At 42.2% G+C, this 21710-nt stretch overlaps 3 protein-coding genes across 11 annotated transcripts in view; 2 read left to right on the top strand and 1 right to left on the bottom strand.

Annotated features, from left to right (window-relative positions):
- Window positions 1–2101: 2101 nt before the first annotated feature.
- LOC116181061 (H(+)/Cl(-) exchange transporter 5) overlaps window positions 2102–21710 on the bottom strand; it is a 36357-nt gene continuing 16748 nt past the window's right edge. For 4 of the 8 annotated variants that reach the window (XM_031501297.1, XM_031501295.1, XM_031501302.1 and 1 more), the window contains 12 exons: window positions 6381–6513; window positions 6230–6256; window positions 5842–6182; window positions 5632–5793; window positions 5428–5575; window positions 5242–5381; window positions 4225–4407; window positions 3964–4178; window positions 3360–3917; window positions 2919–3082; window positions 2658–2871; window positions 2102–2494 (listed from right to left, as the gene is read on the bottom strand). In XM_031501297.1, coding sequence (XP_031357157.1) covers window positions 2404–2494; window positions 2658–2871; window positions 2919–3082; window positions 3360–3917; window positions 3964–4178; window positions 4225–4407; window positions 5242–5381; window positions 5428–5575; window positions 5632–5793; window positions 5842–6182; window positions 6230–6256; window positions 6381–6513 — 2376 coding nt within the window. In that variant the 3' untranslated portion in view covers window positions 2102–2403. Of the gene's footprint in view, window positions 2495–2657; window positions 2872–2918; window positions 3083–3359; window positions 3918–3963; window positions 4179–4224; window positions 4408–5241; window positions 5382–5427; window positions 5576–5631; window positions 5794–5841; window positions 6183–6229; window positions 6257–6380; window positions 6514–6665; window positions 6739–20076; window positions 20212–21710 lie in introns of those variants that run through there. The other 4 variants (XM_031501301.1, XM_031501299.1, XM_031501300.1 and 1 more) reach the window with 3 other exon arrangements.
- LOC116181067 (4-coumarate--CoA ligase 1-like) lies at window positions 10004–11912 on the top strand. The gene is made up of 4 exons (XM_031501310.1): window positions 10004–10281; window positions 10322–10821; window positions 10867–11026; window positions 11075–11912. The coding sequence occupies exons 1-4, from the start codon at window positions 10168–10170 to the stop codon at window positions 11873–11875; spliced, it is 1575 nt and encodes a 524-aa protein (XP_031357170.1). The 5' UTR covers window positions 10004–10167; the 3' UTR covers window positions 11876–11912.
- Window positions 14147–16264, top strand: LOC116181066 (4-coumarate--CoA ligase 1-like). 2 transcript variants are annotated; one of them, XM_031501309.1, is made up of 4 exons: window positions 14147–14307; window positions 14354–14874; window positions 15005–15080; window positions 15125–16264. In XM_031501309.1, exons 1-4 carry the CDS (start codon window positions 14185–14187, stop codon window positions 15935–15937), a joined length of 1533 nt encoding a protein of 510 aa, XP_031357169.1. In that variant the 5' UTR covers window positions 14147–14184; the 3' UTR covers window positions 15938–16264. The 2 variants fall into 2 exon arrangements, with proteins under 2 accessions (XP_031357169.1, XP_031357168.1); XM_031501308.1 differs by having other exon boundaries at window positions 14924–15080.

Raw genomic sequence — 21710 nt, 5'->3', positions numbered from 1 at the left:
ATAAACATAAATTAAGCAAGTATTACACCAAAAACGTAAACAATTACAAACAAAAGGATAACGGTATCAAATATGTGATTCTGCATTCAGGTTGAATCAGGTCAAAATCAAAGACTGAAACGCACAAAAATATAAAAAATGTTGCATACAAAACAGATTACTACTAAATTCTTATTCACCCGCCCTTTCGAGCTCTCTTCACACGCATCCTTCGGATCTTTTTTTACCTTTTGACGCTATTCCGGGTCTTCTTCATGCTTACTGTCCCCATAGAACTTTCTACCATAACTATTTAGCTCAAGCAGAGCTGGGCAGAATACTTTCAAAAAGTATTTGAATACTAAATAGTAAATACTTTACACAAATCTAAGGTATTTGAATACTAAATACTTTTACGTCCAGCACAAGCGAATACTAGATACAGATACACCTGAAGTTGTCTCTATATCGACCCGGAAAAAAATTTTCTTATAGAATGTGGCCTATAGAATCCATAATTTCAAACAGTTCCAAGATTGGGCTACTAGTTCAAAAGTTACAGCCCTTTGAATTTTTTTTGAAATTGGTTTCTAAGTCTATAACTTTTGATTGAGAAGTCTGATCGAAAAAGTACGAATTGTTTTGGATTCTACGCACCAAAATTAATAAGAAAAAGTGTTTTCCCGAGAAATTTTGGTGCAGTCGATTTTTGGTAAAAAAGGAAGGTTATACACTGCCTTTTTTTGAGCCCGAAAAAAAATTGTCTCAGATCGACCCGGAAAAAAATTTTTCTTATAGAATGTGGCCTGTAGAATCCATAATTTCAAACAGTTCCAAGATTGGGCTACTAGTTCAAAAGTTACAGCCCTTTGAATTTTCTTTTCGAAATTGGTTTCTAGTCTATAACTTTTGATTGAGAAGTCTGATCGAAAAAGTACGAATTGTTTTGGATTCTACGCACCAAAATTAATAAGAAAAAGTGTTTTCCCGAGAAATTTTGGAGTAGTCGATTTTTGGTAAAAAAAAGGAAGGTTAAGTATTCAAATACTATGCGAAGTATCCGAATACTTCTCAAAGTATTCAAATACCTTGCGAAGTATTCGAATACTTTACGAAGTATCCAAATACTTTGCGAAGTATTCGAATACTAAATATTTGTGGAAGTATTTGAGTTACAAAAACAAATACTGCTTCCATAAAAGTATTTAATTACAAAGTATTTGAATACTTTAAAGGATTTGAATACTAAAAAGTATTTACAAAATCGAATACTGCCCAGCTCTGAGCTCAAGCAGTAAAGGTTCGGATCCATTTTTCCACTTCCCAAAAAAGTTTCGTATCTAAACCGAGCCTGTGAAGAGCCGGTAGGGCGCGACCGATCCGTTGAAAGTCGGCAATTTCAAAGGCGCGATGCGACGACATTTGGCCCGTGATAATCGGTCATATTTCAGTAGTTGTCCGGAGTCTTTTTGTAGTCCGGGGGCTGGTATTTAGATCAGAGGCTCATATTGTAGTAGCTATTTTGTTCCTGGACCATTCGTCTGATTTAACTGTATCATGTTTCATTGTCAATCAATTATTAGGTAATGCTTTTTATTGTACAATTTGAGATGTTTGATTTTTGTATCTCTCTTTTGCATCTTGTTATCGTAGTTGATTTATTTCTTGTATATGTGTGTCATGCCAGGTTTTTTTCTTGGCCTTTCGGTTTGGTTTTGCTCCGTGGAACCAAACCTCGTGCGTAAGTAATAAGTGTGTCTCACGTCCCAACACATAAAAGAACCACCATAGTATAACACCACGTAGGAGTCCCATTCGTACCATCCAGTCCGGGTCAACTGCTACAGACATTTGAAAGTGGAGACTTGCAAAATAGATGGCGGTGCTTGTAATTTTTCCCCACTGACTGCTATTGGGTAAGTAAGTGCCAGATTTACCAAATTTACGTTGGCTAATGTAGAATGATGGGGTGGAAAACTACTATTTACAAAGACATGACATCAACGACATCAGTAAATTGTCAACCCGGGCATAAGTGATAAACATCGTTCGTCTACACGATTTATTATTGGTATGTATTTATTATCCTGCTACCAGCCTAACAGTAATTGCGCTATTGTAATTGCTGTTTATAAAAACCTTTATTAAATAATTATATGAGCATTGATTTGACTTAATCATAGTGTACACAATTGATGATAATAATAATAATGCTAAAACATATACTTACAGTGACTATAATATGTTGTAGGAAGACGAAATGAATACAAACTAAAATTAATCTCGTGGATCACCCTTTCTAACCGTTAACAGACAATTAAAATAGCTGCAATAGAAAGTGATTTAAAAAAATACTTAATCTCATCATACGACTCTCCTTTATACTTCGTAGCCATACGTATAATTATATTAAAATTTTAATCTCTAATTAAATAAAACTGAACTCGGATCCTCGTTATCCATCTGTTTGACGTGGCGAAGTACATCTTTCTTCGTGATGACGCCCAGTAGACGACTGTAAAAGCGAAACACTTTAATGACCTTGAACAGGTAATGGTTCTACTCTAGCTTCTTCTGACAGTGTTGCCAGACATAGATAGTGCGGGTCCGCGCAAAATTTTACAACAGAGACAGTAAGAAAAGGTAGAGTAACGATTTTACGGTCAAAAACAACCTACCCGTTGTGTGTTACAAGCGTTTGTCTCAAACCCAACTTTCGGAACATATCGACTATGGTCTCCATCGGCGTTTGATCCGTAATCGTAATAGGCGCCATGTCCAATATCCTCTTCAGTTTGAGGGGCGGCGGTCCGAGCGCCTGGATCGTGTGTCCGCTTGTGAACAAAACGAGCGATTGACCACAGATACCGTCCACCATCCGTTTTTCGTTCGCTAACGATAAGTGGTCAGTACGATAGTTGGGAGAATATAACATTTACCTATTGCTAAATTGAGATCCCTACGTAAAACGAATCCAACTAGGTACTGCGATTCTCTCGATACCACAATCGGGTAACCGTTGTGCTCGGTCTCCTTCAGTAGCTGCTCTATGTCGTCCAATGTCATTGAGTCCTGTGTTATTACGCTCAATGTTTCATTACGTCTGCAAAGTATAGTACATTTTTTTAATGTAATTGGGAAAAACGAGTTTTGTTTATGAAAATTTTGAGTTAAATTTTTGATCTGCTGTTTTTCAAATAACTCTCTCCATGGTAGACTTCTTAAATATCTAAGAATTACTGTAAATGTATTTCAGATAAAACAACCTTTTTTTTGGAATTTTAACGTTCTACATAAACTAACCGCACATTATTTTCTTACCGGTGTGCTTGTTCACAATAATGTTAGTAAATTTTATGAAAATGACTGCTTTTACTTACTTTGGTTGCATTACATCGGCAGCTAAAGACGTATGCGCGAATTCATCTTTGGAATCCAAAAACGGATAACCATTCAAAGCAATATGGGCGTCGTAGATACCCTGACGGCCGAGCGCGTCTCCCACCCATTTGCTTGCCATAGCAGCTGCCATCAGCGGCACGATATACCTAACGCCGCCGGTTAACTCGAACATAATCACCACTAGGGAGACGGTCATTCGAGTAACTCCACCTAAAACAGCGGCCGCGCCGACCATCGCGTACAGGCCGGGCGTTATGCAGTCGTCTCCCGTCGAGCACTCCCCGCTAAATATCCAATTCTTCTGGTACGTGTACGCGACTTGCTCCACGAATATACCGACTAGCCTTCCCACGATGGCGCCGAGGCACAGGCTCGGAATGAAGAGACCACAAGGAACTTTCATACCAAACGTAAATATCGTCATAATTAATTTGAAAACTAGCGCGAGGATTAAAAGCCAGACGGCTCTGTATACGCCATCCCCCGCAGCAGCAATTTCAATGGAATTAACGTCGGTAAAATTACGATTATAATCGCTACAAACGGTCACGTCATCAACTGCCACTACTCAAATACACTCACCATAAATCGTCCGAATTCGATATGCCACACTGACTGAACAATAAATAAATCAATTGACTAGTATTCATCCGCGTGTACGGATTGGGATAGGCGAATACCGCCGTAATTACCGTAACGACCAGTACCTCAGTGACGGGATACTGTCCCAACTTCGAGTACTTACGATAGCGACACCAGTACAAGTTCGCCTTTATGAAGATTGTGGCGATTACGCCCTGTAAACGGAATTAGCAACGGTATGAAACTCTAAGGCGTACTTACTCCAATTATTCCTAGCGCGATGAACGGTATCAGTTCGAAGAATATCCACGGTTTGTTGTACTCGACGAAGAACAGTACCGAGTGCTCGTTGCCAAAGGGATTTATTGATCTCAATATGAAGGCGGCGATCAGGGCGCAAAAGAATGATCTCCACAAGGTTTTAAGTGGGAAATAGTAGCTCACCTGCAAAGTGTAATTTTATATGAAATGTTTTTTTAGTGCGCATGGTGATGAAAGGGCGAAACCGCGCTTACACGTTGACTTTTTAAGGTAAAATAGACGTTTCTAAAACCAATAATCAAAGGATTAAAAAGGTAAACTAGTAATATAGCACAAGGGACAGGCTTAGTCGGCGAAAAAAAATAAAAGCAGCGCGAAGACCTCGATAGGGATGGTAGGAGTCGAGGGTAGCAAATGATCACGCCGAGAAAAAGGAAAAGTGCTGTAAGTGTCTGGAGAGGAACCATAGGAGGCAGTAATGTAAAGGCACAGATCGTACAGGTCACTGTTATAAATGTGGAGCTGAAAGACACACGATGGCTACATGCTCGAAGTGTACCCAATTGTGTCCATTGCATAGAAAGAGACTAGGGGGTATCGGAGAGGGGGATCTTGCCGTAGGATTGTCCCGGCGGGAACGAAAGAAGCGAATAAAAGTTAATTACTCGCCAATTAGCAGGCGTTAATTAAATTATAAGAAATGAAAAACAAGTAATACTGAAGAATCGGGCCCGCCGATGGAAAAAAAATAAAATAAAAATTTTAAAAAATGCCAGACAGTTATGCAACCCAACATACACACAGATTTGATGCCTTTGGAAACATTTCAAAAAGTAATTCGAGATTAAAGTAGGCAAGACTGGTTGCCTAATTTAAGGGGCATTTAATTTACGGGAGTTTTATATGCATAAATGTTCAGAGTTAAAATTTACGCACTGAATGCACATACTTTAAACAATTGAAGGAACGAACAATAATTGGGATCCGACATCATGACCGCCCTGTAAAGTTACTTACTTCTTCCAAACTGAATAAGACTCCACCGATAGGTGCACCAAAGGCCACCGACACGCCGGCGGCAGCCGCAGCGGATAGAATCTCCCGCTTCTTCGCCTCGTTTCGTCCATACTTCGGAAAAAGGTACGACAGAATATTACCTGGAGCAGAAATTTAAAACACAGCCAGATCTGTAACACCCCTTACCTATGGCGCACGCTATGTGAACCATCGGACCTTCCTTTCCGAGACTGAGACCCGCCGAGACGGACAATATAAGGCCCACGCACTTTATAATCAGGGTCCACTTCCCTAGATAGCCCCTGATGATAAATCCGCTAAGTATCGTTTTAATCTGCAAGCCGAGCGGAGTTAGTGGTTTCAGTCGGAGCAACTTTGCGACTTACACACCTCGGGAATACCTGATCCGCAGGCGTAGGGCGCGAACATGCGCACGAGGGAAGCCGAGAGCGCCGCGAACAGTAGTGCCCAAACTATGTAAAATAGGTAGGAAATAATATACGCCCCCGCTCCTTTCGACGAGTGTCCCAGAATTTCGGCCCATGTCTTCCACTACGAAGAGCCTCGTTAGCAATATGTCAATGTTTAAATGGAGGTTACCTGTGAACAGTTTCCCGAGTCGAGATCAGCCTCGCTCGGCGACCAACAGCAATGCTCCTGATTCAGCCAGAAGGCCTGCGGGCAAATGCCAAACTTCAAGTCGGTCATCCACGTGGCACCGATGTCTATGACGCCGGCGACGGCGCCGGTCGCCAGGCCCACTAACAGCACACAGAGCCACCCGGACCACGCGTCGTGCGCTCCGGCAAGCAGCGTCCATATGGAATCCTGCTTCTTCTTCACGATGTACCGGTGTCGCATGCGATCGCGAGCAATGTCCCGTTGCCAGTCGATCGTGTGGAAGTCATCGTACTGGCCGATTCCTGGTATATCGCCGGATTCTGAAAAGGAAATTGCACGACAACAGCGCAATAGCTTGCGAACTCACCGAGCATATTACTGAATCCCACCGAGTCTGAAACAAAACAACTGTTAATATATGTCAATAGGTTGAACGATATGCAATGCTTATAGATAACCAGGACGCTAACCTGTTGCTTGGTTACGCCGTATGATAAGGGAAAAGGGCGAATACTCACACTGCAAATTGCCATCGTCATCGTCTTGTGACCTAGTTGCCGCATTCCTGTCTCCGGCAGCCGTCGATGTCGTAATATCAATCATGTCGCTGTCATCCGATGTCACAGACGATATTCCGGATCCGTTGCTGTACTGTAAGCAAAAAAAAGATCTACATGATGAGGTGCACGTAACAGTCCCACGTTACGCGAGCCGCAAATTTACAATGCGAACGCTCCATTACAAAACACACCCCCTTGTCATGCGCGACGTCACAAAATCGATACGTAGACGAGAATACTTACGCTTGCATCATCCATTTATTTACAACATTAGTGGATGTCGAAAGTTGTGTAAGTAGCGATTGAGTGAGACGGCCTGCAATATTAGCGTTTAGATAAGATAAACGACAATGACGCGTAGCATTTATAATTGGGTTATGAGAAGCGATATGCAAATGTGTGCATTAGGTCCCATGCACGTTTGGTGCGAGCGGGGATGCGACTTCGCGCGGTACCGTTTTGGTGCCGGTGATCGGCGTAAAACCGATCATGCGCAGAACTAGATTAAAATCATTTCATACAGACATCCAGACACAGAGTGCAACTGTAAACATTTTAAAAATTACCATGTGTGGGCGAGGGGAGGGGGGGTTGTACATGAAGAAGAAGGAACTCTGAATCACAGACCGACCAAATAGTATGGATCAAATCTAAGAAAAAAAGCATCACGAGCACAGTAGTGGTTAGAACAGTAGGATCCACAAAATGGTAAGGGGGAAAGTAGGTGGGGGGAGGGGGGGGGGGGCGAAGAAGAAAAGGAAAGGACAGAGAGCAAAGCGGGAGAAATGAACGGTGTGATGTGAAACTTCTGACAGGGGAGGAGTGTGAAAGAAGCAGGACGAGATCAGGGACAAAAAGGGGGAAGGGAGACCATCTTGGAACAGGATCGCCGAAACGCTCAAGGGAACAGCAGGGAAAACACTTGGGGGACATAAACCGAACAGGAAGCAAGCCATGGACAACCACAGAAGAGCATTGAAGAGGTTTGGGCAAAACCCACACAAACCTGAAGCAAAGAACTAAGGAAGCCAGAAAGGAGGAAAACAGAGCCTTTGAACAGCATGAGATCAAGAAATTCCCCGAGTTTGCAGAGAACACCGCCAAGCTTAACCCAATGGAGAGGAATGCGCAAATGTATAAGCACATAAAACAAACATAAGGAGGCAACAAGAGGGAACCAAAAAATATGTACCATAAAACAGCATGGGAGAAGCTTCTGAAGGAGGAACAAGAAGCACAGGTCCAACCGAGGCCTACGACACTTAAAGGCCGGAGCGCTCGAAAAAGATACGTGACCTTAGGAGTCAGTTCGGGGCACATTATTAGATATTTACATAAAAGTCAGGAAAATGAACCATTACTGGCGAGGAAATATTGTAGTGCGAGTTGGGGCCGAGTACTTTAATTTCCGAGTCAGGTAATGTTATTTTACTGACGAGTTTTGTATTAAATTTTACCCGAAATCGTATTTTAATATAACATTTCAATTTTTATATAGAACTTTTGATTAATGTCAATCTGTCAGTGATGACAGGAGTCATTATGGACATTTGGAAATGTCACAAATGCAGCCGGTAAAGTGACGGTGCGGCCGGTAGTGACAAGCGGCGGGAAACTGCCTCTGTCAGGGAAACTCAAATTTCTTGACAGAAAGTAGGCATGAAAATGAAGGTTTCAGGGCGATTTTGGGTAAAATACATTTCGGCTTATGGACAATCCGTGCGCGACTCAACTATTTATTTATTTTTTTTCTGGATCCGTTTAAGATAGAGCAATGAGAGCTGGTCAATGGTACAGACAATTCAATTATGGTGTTTGTTAATTTTTAGTAACACTGGAAATAGTTAATTTTAAGATTTAAAGTCTTTGAAGATAAAATAACGATAGTAAATTCGTATTTTTCTGTATTTCCACCGCCATATTTCTGTTTCTAGGAACGATATCATTGTAATTCTTTCGATGTCTTACACTAGAGTAATATGCGCCTTCAATTATGCGTATATAATGCCTTATCTGCTATCGTAGATTTAACAGGCCCTACAAAATCGCGCATTAATTATCCGCGCAGAGAATTCGCCACGCGAGAAACTTTTTTGTTGTTGGTACAATTGTATCACATAATATATCGAATGAATTGTGGCCAAAGGACGCAAAAACGTTTTTCAGAAGGAATTCCACGGCATCGCAGATTATTGAAAAAGATAGGGGTTTTATATTTCCAATTTTCCGTCTTTATTATGCAAAAAAATGAAAACTAATACGGTTGATTGGCTTAAAAAAATTTTTTCTACAAAAAACCTTAATACATTTTTGCTCTAAAATAATTTGGGGAGCCAATAATCGCATGTAATGAATTTTACAGTGAAATCCCCATGATGCGTTACGCAAGTCACCACCATGTATATTGACGGAGATATATTATGTATTAAAAAAGATGCTACTTGATTCGTATGTTGGTCAAACAATAATCATTACATTAGTCTATTGCAAATGCATTATTTGGAAGGATGAAAAATAAAATTTTGTATGCACCTCAGGCATTACTCGATATTTAACCCTCGGGTGACTTAGAATCCCTCGGGCCGGAGGCCCTCGGTATAAATATCGTATTAATGCCCTTGATGCATAAATAACTATGTGTCCTGAACTGACTCCTAAGGTCACGTGACTTTTTCGAACGCTTCGGCCTGTAAGTATCGTAGGCCTCGGTCCGGCTAATGGAGGAGAACGCTTACTCGCCACTCCCGCCACTGGAAAAGGGGAAAATGCCAGGGCAGGATAGGGTCCAGGCCGAATTTCTACAATACGCATCAGAATGGATAATAAAGGACCTACATGAATTAATTCAGGAACTTGGTCCCCAAAGAACGGCAGCAGACAGTGCAGATCCCCATCCCAAAAGTAAGGTCACCACCAGGAACAGACGATTACAGGAGAATCTCACAATGTAGTGTGGAATATACCTGGCGAAGGCCTTCGACCAAGTGGAGCATGAACCAATAGCCACTTCTCTGACGCTGCTGGGGCTGCCCAAATTCCTAACCAATAGAATTATAAACGCGCACCTAAGAGAGTACCAGTACACAATGGTTTGGGAAGAAGACCGACTCGAAGACCGAGCACCAAATGAAAACCAGAGGAATCAAGCGGGGATGTTCGCTCTCCCCAAGGCTCTTCGCGATAGCACCATATCCTGCAGGTGGCCAAGAATCTACGTGCCTCGGAGTGGAAAGTAGGCCGGCCCTGCTTCACATGGAACATCACTATTGACCAAAGGGTGGCGGCCTCGGCAATTCCCAGAGAGAGACGGGAAGAGTGGAGCAGAGACAAACAATGAAGAAAGAAAGCAGACGAGTACTGGAGGTCGAGGAAGAATTAGACATAAGGCGCAAGCAGCCATGGAGAGGAGAAGGCAGAGAGAGAACAACATTAAGGAAGGGAGATCCAAGAAAGAAGGAAACTAATGGAACCCCGGGAGAGAAGCATATGCCAAAGTATCAAAATTTGAGAATGGCGGTATTGGAAGCGCCCAAGTGTGATACTGACTTGGAAAGCTGACCGCAAAACTTGATAACATTAATCCCCAGTTAAGAACCGAAGGTTTTAATTAACTAGACAGTACATGGTGACTCGTATTCTCCAATTAAGACCAAAAATGATATGTATATGAATAGTTGATAAAGAATAATTAGTACACCGTATAACAATACCGATTCACATACCAGAAAGTGAAATTACAGAGAGCATGGAAGACGAGAAAATAGTAAAAATGCCTGAGCTGAATTACGATCCCGATCCGCGTGGTTTGGGATACGTGTACTACGAGTCCATGCTGAAATACAAAGATAAAGTGGCGCAGGTGAGTCAATTCCATTTGAATCCAACTAAAACGTAACCAGATAGAGGGACTGACCGGAAAAACGGATACCTTCGGAGATCTACTGGAACGCTCTGTACGTACGGCTTTGAATTTACAAGAGAGAGGTCTACGGCCTGGAGAAATGGTGACCGCATGCACGAATCACCACTTGAACAGCGGTATTCCGTTGATAGCCTCCATGTTTGTTGGCGCAACAGTGTCTCATCTAGAACCAAGCATGTCACTGAACGAAACCATATTTCTACTCAAGCAGGTGATGCCAAAAATAATGTTCGTCGAACAAGAATGGCTCGAAAATATACAAAAAGCCCTGCGGGCAATCGACAGTGATGCCGAGGTTATCGTGTTTGGGGTCGATGATGTACTACCACCAAATCCCAAAGAAGAGCACTTCGCGCCGCACCCTGTCGAAACGTTGAGCCAAACGGCGGTAGTGGTCTTCAGCAGTGGCACCACTGGCTATCCCAAAGGAATTTGTTTAAGTCACCGCTCCATCCTATGTCAGATGGTCAACAAAACGTAAGTTTACAGTACTCTTCGACCTAATCCGTTCACTCCTTGTAGTGAGGGTTTGAAAACCGAATTCGACCTGATGGCCTCCTACGCGACACCGTACTGGCCCGCGTCCATGTGCCTCCAAACTTTGAGTATTACGAAGTGCATAACTCGCCTCGTGTACCCGAAGTTTGTGCAGGAGAGAGCGTGGGAAATGTTCGATTACCAGGTATGCGGGTCTGGGTTGCCAGCCACGAAAATTACCCGCTTTGTTTAGGTCACGGTCGCCTTCATTAACGCGGCGCAAGCGTCGCTTATGATAAGACAGGGCAAGGCTGCCGACCTCAACGACGACGCCTTAAATGACCTTCTCATCTTTGGTGACGTGCTAAGCGAAGAAAAGGTGCTCAAGATGAGGGACATGTTTCCAAATGCCCGAGTGCACTTGATCTACGGCCAAACGGAGATTCCGATGGCGACTACAATATTCGATGTATGTAACGAACGAGACCTGGAGCTCATGAGGGGAAAGCCAAACTCCGTCGGCACCGGACTGTATGGGATGGCGTACAAAATTGTCGAAGTGGACACCTCGGCGGTCCTCGGCCCGAATCAACGCGGCGAGCTGCGCGTGAAGACCCAATTCCAAACCAGCGGATACCTCGGTCGGGACTCGTCGGGCATTTGGGACGCCGACGGATGGATGAAAACCGGCGACCTGGCTTACTACGACCAAGATCGCTGCTTCTACATCGTTGGGCGTGTGAAGGAGATGTTCAAGTTTCGAGAGTGGCACATCATACCTACCGTTCTCGAGGACATCTTAGCGACCCATAAGGCCGTCGAAAGCGTCGCCGTTATAGGTGTTCCGCACGAAATGGACGGTCACCGGCCCATGGCTCTGGTGGTGTTAAAGGAATCGTACCAAAACACTAAGGCAGATGACATCGATAGCTTTTTGGTGGGGAAAATAAACGATCGACAGCGTCTAAGGGGTGGAATCAGGTTTGTTTCCAAGTTACCCTTAACAGCAACTGGGAAAATTGACCGAAAAAAACTAAGAGAATTATATACATAGTTTGTATTTTTCAAATAAAGAGGGTTTTAAGTAAATGTGGACGATTTGACGAAACCAATCCGTACGTTGCCTTCGCCTTTTTAACGGCTCGTGTTGGTGACGTGCCGTCTTGGTCGTCACATCTTTCTCCCTCGTGCCTATAACCGTTTTTGCATTGCCGATTACCTTCTCACGTTTTAACATGAGAGACACGTTGTTCTTCGGGTGACCCCGGAAAACACAACTTGTCTGATAACTCTGGTAATACTGATAGATCAAAATCCACGAAAAAGAGCAAGCTAAGACAGTATTCGTTACCCACTCCGTTTCCGTCGGATGCCTTTCGAGTTACGGAACGCACCTTCGACCTTCCAGAGACTTATGGACAGGTCTAGAAGACACCAGGCTAAGCACAATATTCACCTACTCGCCTATTTGGACGACCTGATCCTGCAGATCGTCCTCAAGGCATTTGCACTTCGTGTCAACCGAACCAAACGCCACTTCTGCTGCAAGGAAATCAAGTACGTGGGTCATTTATTTCGGAGAATCGAAGAACGTCAAGCAAGTCCTCGTGCAAAGTGGTTCATTGTATCGGCCTACCACCTGTGATCGTCAGTAAAAGTCGCACTTCCTTATTATAAGGCTAATTTTTTTCTTGGCAGCCCCAAGATACGGAAGATTTAATTTTTTGTAATGCAAGAGTTTAACATGTTTTGTTTGGAAGCTGCATTATATAAATCCTACACAGCTGTGTGCATGTCAGGGGGGTAATGCTTAAGGTTGGCCTTTGAGAAACTGTTTATGTAGCTATTGGTGAACAATTTTTTACATTGGAAATGTTTATGTTTTCGTATCTAAGTACAATGTTAAGAGTTTCGTTCAAGACCAAAAGACAACGGTATCGCATCAAGTGAAGATTGTACCCACTCGGCTACTCGGCTCGTTAATATTGCTCAATTGTGTTGTTAATTTGAATCTAAAAATCCCGCATATCTCCTTATTACGAGAGAAAGAGAGATGTTTAATGTTCTTGAGAAAAAAACTGGTGAGGGATTTCATATCCCCCCCGGCGATTAATTCTCCCCCAAAACGTTCAAACATAAGGATCATTTACAAACATGATGATTTTAAGTGGTAAGGATACTAAAACATTCTAGGTAATAATGTATAACCGGGGGGTCTGGGGGGTTCTCCGATGCGTGACGAGTTTCTAACGAAATGATCACTAAATTTGTCTATTTCTCCTGAAGTGTATATACCCCCCGGTTTTATTTTTCGAAATTATCATTGAGTCTGTCTCTTTCTGCTGGGGGGTATTCCATACCCCCCAGACCCCCCGGTTCTATGTTTTCCTCAAAATGTGTAGTATCCTTACCACTTTACATCATGATTTTTGGAAATGGTTCTTATGAATGAACGTTGTGGGGGAAAACATATCAGCAGGGGGTCTGGGGGGATACGGAATCCCCCCGGGAGAAAGAGAGATGTTTAATGTTCTTGAGATGAAAACTGGGGAGGGATTCCATATCCCCCCCCGGCGATTAATTCTCCCCCAAAACGTTCAAACATAAAGATCCTTTTCAAACATGATGATTTTACGTGGTAAGGATACTAAAACATTCTGGATAATAATGTACAACCGGGGGGTCTGGGGGGTATGGAATACCCCCCAGGAAAAAGATAGATGTTTAATGTTCTCCAATGCGTGACGAGTTTCTAACGAAATAATCACTGAAGTTGTCTATTTCTCCTGAAGGATATATACCCCCCCGGTTTTATTTTTCGAAATTATCGTTGAGTCTGTCTCTTTCTGCTGGGGGGTATTCCATACCCCCCAGACCCCCCGGTTCTATATTTTTCCTCAAAATGTGTAGTATCCTTACCACTTTACATCATGATTTTTGGAAATGGTTCTTATGAATGAACGTTGTGGGGGAAAACATATCAGCAGGGGGTCTGGGGGGATATGGAATCCCCCCGGGAGAAAGAGAGATGTTTTATGTTCTTGAGGTAAAAACTGGGGAGGGATTCCATATCCCTCCCGGCGATTAATTCTCCCCCAAAACATTTAGACATAAAGACCATTTCGAAAACGATGATATAAAGTGGTAAGTATATTAAACATTTTGAGGAAAATTACAAAAACCGGGGGGGTCTGGGTGGTATATTATACTAAACTAAAAACATTCACCTTTAGGCGGCCAATCGTATCGATTCGTGATTTGCCAATAATCAAATACGGAGGAGAAAATCGATTTGTACAATGATAAGATAGTTACCAAGACTCTTATATTGAGTGCGATTCGGTACGACGACACGCAAACGGCATGGACCTCAATCCAGAACAAAACGTAATAAAAACGCCAAAGTTGAACTTCACCCCATATGCTAAAGGCTTGGGCTGGTTGTATTTCGAGTGCTTGCGGAATAACAGGGATAAAATAGCACAGGTGGGCGATTTTTCTTCATAATACCTCACTGTAATGTTTCTTACAGATTGAAGGTCACACCGGTCAAAGAGACACGTTCGGGCAGCTCCTCGACCGATGCATTCGAGTAACTCTGGCGATGAGAGCTATGGGCCTCAAACCGGGAGACATCGTGTCGCTCTGCACCTTCAACCATCTCGACAGCTGCGTGCCGCAGATCGCCTCACTTTTTCTCGGCGCCGTCGTCTCGGGGGTCGATCCCACCTTAACATCCAACGAAATAGCCTTCCTGCTAAGGCAAGTGATGCCCAAAGTGATATTTGTGCAAGAAGATTGCGTGGAAAAAGTCGAAGGTGTCCTGGAGGCAATTGGCTCGAAGGCGACAATCGTGGTCTTCGGTGGTCATTCGCGGCACCTTTCCTTCTCCGACCTACTCGAGGGTCATTCGCGAGTGGAAGACTTTAAACCGAGAACAGCCGAAAATCTGCACGAGACGGTTTTCATATTCTTCAGCAGCGGAACAACGGGCCATCCCAAGGGTATATGCCACAATCACTACTCTCTGATGCACCATACGAGCAAAAAAGGGTAATTTTAATTATTTAATCGCGGGAGTGAGGTTAGAATACCTTTCCAGAAGTGAACAAGAGCCTTCGGCTTTGATAGTCGCATTCGCATCACCTTACTGGAGCGTGTTTATATTAAATTTACATTATAGCATAGTGGAGGGAGTGACCAGGTTAGTCTACCCCAGATATGACCCTGATAATGCATGGCAGATGTTTGACTATCCGGTACGTAGATCACCCACAGAATGGAAATTGACAGTATCTTTCAGCTTACATTCGCATTTCTGAACGTGACACAAATGCTGATCATGCTGGACCAAGGGCGACCCGAAAACGTTCGAACTGACAGCTTAGCCGCAATTATCATAGGCGGCGATGCACCGCCCAAAGAGAAACTGCTAGCAATGAGAGCGATGTTCCCAAACGCTCTTGTTTGGCAAAGTTATGGCCAAACCGAAATTATGACGGCGATCACATACTTCAATCCCACAAATCCGAAACACCTCAGATTTATTGGTGAGAAGCCGTCGTCCGTCGGCTGTGCCGTACCGGGAATGTGGTACAAAATTGCAGACATCGAAACTGGCAAAGTGCTGGGCCCGGACACTCCCGGCGAACTTCGCGTTAAAACCGAATTTCAAACCAGCGGCTACCACAACACTGACTCGTCCGGAATATGGGACGATGACGGCTGGCTGAAGACTGGCGACCTCGCCTACTACGACCAGGACCTCTGCTTTTACATCGTCGGACGTGTCAAGGAAATGTTTAAATTCCGCGAATGGCATATCGTACCCACAGTTCTTGAGGAAATCCTGACCAGTCATCCGGCCATCGCAGGCGCGGCGGTTATTGGTGTTCCGCACGAGATGGACAGTCACCATCCCATGGCCGTGGTAGTACTAAAACCTTCGGGCGAAAAAACCAGCGAGGTGGAGATCCAACAATTTTTGGAGAGGAGAGTCAACGACCGCCAACGGCTTCGGGGAGGAGTCAAGTTCGTCTCCCAGCTGCCGTTAACGCCCACAGGAAAAATCAACAGAAAACAAGTTAGGGAAATGTTCGTCGGATTGTGTCAATAAAATAAAATTTTCCAAAACTCTGGAGTGTCAATGTCAGTGACTGACATTTCAGAGTATAATGTATACAAATTTTGCAAATGAAGCATGTTGAAAATGTTAATAAACTTTAATTCTGCGTTACTCGCTCCTTGCATTTGAACGTGGTTACTAGCTGATGAGAGAGCCTCTCACTGTTGCGTAACGTTAGTGTATACGTTGACAAACAGATAATATCTTTGAAAATTAATTTATTGGATTTACACTTACAAGCAATGTAACAAATAGGTACTTAATATAAGAACTAAAAAAAATGGCTTATATAAACTTATATAAACACTCATGTGAACCCATGACTTCTTTTTTTATATTGTGATTTTTGTCCGAGGGCAAAATCCGAACTTGGTCCCTGGTCCTTCCAAATTTCCGACCCTGCACCTTCAAAAGCCGTCTTGCTTCTAAAAAGCATCCGCACAGTAAAAAGAACGGGTTTCTTGAAATTTTGAAAATTTCTCAAACTACAATTAAACAAATATAAATTGTGCACAACTGTTGTGCAGATAAAGCGCATTTGTTTTAACCGAAATAGCTTTTGTTTTGACATCACCAATGGATATATTTCTTGCAGACGTCTCAATCGCCCTTTGTGAGTACCCCCTCCGACAATCCGTTCTTAAGGTATAAGGGAATATACCCGATCACGATAAGAGGTCGAGGAGGAGGGCTATGGTTGGTAGAAATTAATTCCTTTCGTTGAGACCTTTCATTAGAGTACCATGAAGGATAAAACTTGTTCCACTCCCTCCCCCTCGTACTTTGATAAGAGGACCGAAAAAAGGGCAGTAGTTGGTAGAAAACTGTTCCTTTCGTTGAGACCTTTAATTAGAATACAATGAGAGGTAAAAATAATTTTTAACTCCCCCCATGGCCCCATGAAGGGTAGAACATGTACCCCCCCTCTCCCCATTTTCTAAAGTTTAAATTGACACCACTAAAGGCATGCGTATGCGACCAATTGGTTGTCGTATGTCAAAGTGATGCACTTTCAAAGACAGCATCTCAGGAAATAATTCGTTGGGGGGGGGGGGCTTTTAGACAGCGGCAGAAGTGGGTCCGGACGGACGCACGGACAACACGCCAACAATAGCACACTTTTTTAATTCTTAAAAAATGCGCTAACGAAAAACAATTACGCTACGTCCACCCCGCGAGTAACAGATGGGGTTGATTCTTTCGAGATTTCATTAGGGATATTTTCTACAGAATTTGTATGACTGACTATCTTTGCAAAAAATAAAGGGGATGAAATCGTAGTCTGGAAAATTATCAATGTCAAAAACAGGCTTGTGCAGAAAAGAACGGAGCTATAGTGGTTAAATGAGAATCAAACAAATATGGAAATTACAATCCAACCTTTTAAACAGCCTTTTGAGCTCAGAAGGGCGCTTTTCTGCCTTATCTACAACAGATAACAACACAAACAACACACAAGAGGGATAGTGAATAGGGCAAAAAATAAATATTGCGATAGCAATGTCCAGCGTTCGACACTAATGCGAAAACCATAGTAAACACTCAATAAGAACCAATAATTCAATTTACGTTAAATAAATGGAAGCAAAATTTTGACTCGACAACGAATCGTCCGTACAAATCGAATTTATAAGAACTTCGAAAAAACTACTTTACGATGCACAGATAACTAAATTTCTAAAAAACAACAATGATCTAATTATGTAATTCAAAACACAGAATGAACAAATTCTTTGCAATGACACAAGTAACGTAAATAAACATTGTAGATATCTGTTTCGGAACAGGTAACTTCAAATACTAATTTACAAAGCAACGGTAACTAACATACTTCGTATAACAAACGAATGTGAAGAATACATCGGAGTGACAAAAATGTACGTAAGCAAAAGATGGTGGGGGAATTTTCCCTTGCGCAATTCTGAGAAATTCAAAATTCTGCAATTTTCACCAAGGAATATCGATGTAGATAGTAGTAATCATCAGGTAGACGATAATGAAGACAAGGCTAGACCTAAAAAATTATTATTCAAAGTCAAAGTTCATACGCAAACTTGTAAATATATCCGCAAAAAGCGTATCTATGAAGCGTAGCAAATACCCGTAAGCAGCAGAAAACAAGGTCACGGAAACATCTGCACTACCTCTAGCGGGGAAAGAATGAAGTAAGGTGAATTAAACTTATAACTCTCGGATGGCCTCTAGCGGCGAAAATAAAGAACTATTGTAAATAAATGCTAACTAACTACTAAAGTGAACAGAGAAAATGCGTAGATGGAGTAAGAATATTATTTAAATGAAAGTATATGTATATTGTGAGGGAGAAAGTTAGCGGAAACTCAACGTTAATCACTAGCGAACGTTTTCCGATAGATAAAAGCTACAGTACTACAGTCTTTTTTACCGGAACAGAATCAATCCCGGCATTGCATTCCCTAAATGTGACCTGTAGAATCCATAACTTCAAACAGTTCCCAGATTGGGCTACTAGTTCAAAAGTTACAACCCTTTGAATTTTTTTTCGAAATTGGTTTCTAGTCTATAACTTTTGATCGAGAGGTCTAATCGAAAAAGTACGATTTGTTTTGGATTCTACGCACCAAAATTAATAAGAAAAAGTGTTTTCCCGAGAAATTTTGGTGCAGTCGATTTTTGGTAAAAAAAGGAAGGTAATACACTGCCTTTTTTTGAGCCCCGAAAAAAAATTGTCTCAGATCGATCCGGAAAAAAAATTTTCTGATAGAGTGTGGCCTGTAGAATCCATAATTTCAAACAGTTCCAAGATTGGGTTACTAGTTCCAAAGTTACAGCCCTTTGAATTTTTTTTCGAAATTGGTTTCTAGTCTATAACTTTTGATTGAGAGGTCTAATCGAAAAAGTACGATTTGTTTTGGATTCTACCTCGGATTCTACGCACCAAAATTAATAAGAAAAAATGTTTTCCCGAGAAATTTTGGTACAGTCGATTTTTGGTAAAAAAGGAAGATTATACACAGCCTTTTTTTGAGCCCCGAAGAAAAAATTGTCTCAGATCGATCCGGAAAAAAAATTTTCTTATAGAATGTGACTAGGGAATGCAATCCCGCAGCAAAATCTCAATCCCGATATTTGCGGGATTGCTAGATGTTAATCCCGCGGGATCTCGGTATTTGCGGGATCCCGCAAAACTTTAAATAAATTGGCAACTAAGCAATTCTGTGCGGTTAACTTCTGCATTAAAATAAGTTTACACTTAAGCTTGTAGTCAGATCAGTGAGAGATTTTTTGTCAAAAAATTGCCATAATTGTTCATTGTTAGGGTGTAACGATTTATTTTCTCCATTACGGAGAACTCATTATTACAGTTTCACGGTAGTTTTACTTGTCGGAAAGTCGTAACGCCTGAAGCGTTTTGGAAGGGGCACCACCTGCCGATGCAATGCATCTGCGAGGGAGCATTCTTTTAGACTTCTGCCAATTGAAGGTCGAAATTTGTGAATTAGGTATTTGTTGTAACGTCTGCTTTTCGGATTAATCCTCTCGTGGATTAGAGGTTTGTGAGAAGAAGAATAAACCAGCATTTCCTTCGTTAAATTGAATTGTTACTTTCCTTGCATTTTCCTAGTTCTTTTACAGGGAAAGTTAAGTTTAATAAACTGGGTGGCGCTCAACCAATGGTAAGATGCAAAGAAGTACCGAAGATTATTTATACTCTGAAGCTAAACGAATCAACCACTGTGGAAGATCTCACGCTTTGAAATATTTTAACCCTGAGCTAGCTGGCCGTTTATGAGGTGGGTTTGAACCAAAGCAGCGCCCGCAAAATCTACTGTGGGTGGCCAACCCCTTATTATAACAACCGTTACACATCATTCTTAAACAACAATAAACGGAGATCAATTAATGAAACGAAAAAAAAAGGTTAAATACAAGATAAGCCAAAAGTCAAAGTAAGTGAAAATAGAAAGATGCACGTGGTTTAAATTAACAGAAAACAACTTAAGGAAATGGAAACTTTGGCAAAAACCATTCATGGTCATGGGACATTTTAGAGTATCATCGTACAAGTTTTAGATGGGTGCGACGTACGATATGTAAGCGAAAAGTGATGCTTGAATGGAAAACGAACAAGTAACGGAAAATTAACTAACCTGATCTATAATGGTTACGTATACGACCTTCACTTTAACCTACATTTATATTATTTGGATTCGATCAAGTACACATTTCACTCAAATTCCTGCGATATTGGCCAAGAGAAGTTCACTAGCCGACTGTAACAATAATTGCAGTTTTGCGATACACACTCCAAAGGTTACCATGGGAAAACGAGATTTGTTCACGTGCATAATTAGGTAATGAGTTACGAGGTCTTTCCAAAAACAAAAATAAAAGCAAATTTCATTATCGAAACGTTTCGTTCAACGCCCCCTGCTCAATACCTGGAACGTCATTATCCAATCTTGTCACAGCAGTAAATAAATCAAGTGATTATAGTGCACGTACAAATACGAGCTCTTTCCCCAAGGGCACGATTAGATTATCAGATTTGTAACGTGTTTACCCAATTAATAACTTGTCAGGTAAATGACACGGAGTGCTTGTACGTGCTGGGGCCAAAATAGGGGACTATAAACCCAAAAAAATGCCCGAGATTTGATTGTCGTCACATTCTGACTAACGCGTGACTCAGCGTTAGCCAAAATCGTTATATATCTACAATTGAAGATAAGCGACGGTCATTTCCAGAAACGTGACGTCTTCGCCGGCATGCGTATAACCGAAACGGATGCCTCTTATTTGAGAGAACCGGCTTTTCTTCCACCCACTGAATAATTCGCCGGAATCTCACTCAGTTTTACTTATCGAAGTTAAGGCCAAGTGTACCAACGACTATCGACGAGTTATTGACGAAAGCAAGACCGAACTCAATCCCCTTTACTTGGACCGGGACTCACAAATCATGTTGTCGAGAATAATCAATCGGCGTGTTGGAACTGTCAACGGTTAGGTCACCATCGAGCTGAATGCCCAGAACCGCGACAGCTTTTTTGCTACAAGTGTGGCGCTACGAGCGTTACTGCACGTTTGTGTGGGTTTTGTTCGGGAAACGGACCCAGAGGGACATGATCGAGCTTGATTTACCAAGACGACGTCGCTTCATCATGCCTCGGCTAAACGAAAATTACATTGCAACATGTGGACCAGGATTTCAGATCTTATGTTGAAGTCCACATGCGTTTTTCGGACTATTGGATTCGGGAGCGTCGAGATTATTAATGAAACCCTGTTTTCCAAATTACAACATTAACGTTTTAGTAATTAACCTACGTCACGTGCTATTGCTGACGCCCATTACTCCGAATCCGAACTGTAATTATTAATGCATTGGTAAGTACTGGTCATCGATTTCTGTGATTTTATGGCCGAACATGAAATTCTCGTGGCCCCCGAAGCGACTCCGATAAAACTGCGATACTATCCTGTTAGTCCTGTCAATGAAAAGATTGATAAAACCTTCCAAATGCGCGTGGGCGTCTCCAATATGTTTGATTCCAAAGAAGGACGGGGCATATCTATTTTTAATCGTATCGTAAGTTGAACTAGTCGATTACGGAACCAACGGAATCTCTACACCGACCGTCTCAAAGTTTCCCATGACCGTAACAAACGTGTGTAGGACCTGCGACGACGTCATGTGACTTATGACATTGGTCAACAAGTTTTGCCGAACAAAAACTATTTCAGATTCGGCTCGGATTATTCTGCTAAGTTAGCACCTCGA

This window comes from Photinus pyralis, unplaced genomic scaffold, assembly GCF_008802855.1.
Source record: "Photinus pyralis isolate 1611_PpyrPB1 unplaced genomic scaffold, Ppyr1.3 Ppyr1.4_LG9, whole genome shotgun sequence".
NCBI lineage: Eukaryota > Metazoa > Arthropoda > Insecta > Coleoptera > Lampyridae > Photinus > Photinus pyralis.
The sequence above is the reverse complement of the archived record's forward strand: the minus strand, read 5'-3'. Positions and strand labels throughout refer to the sequence as shown.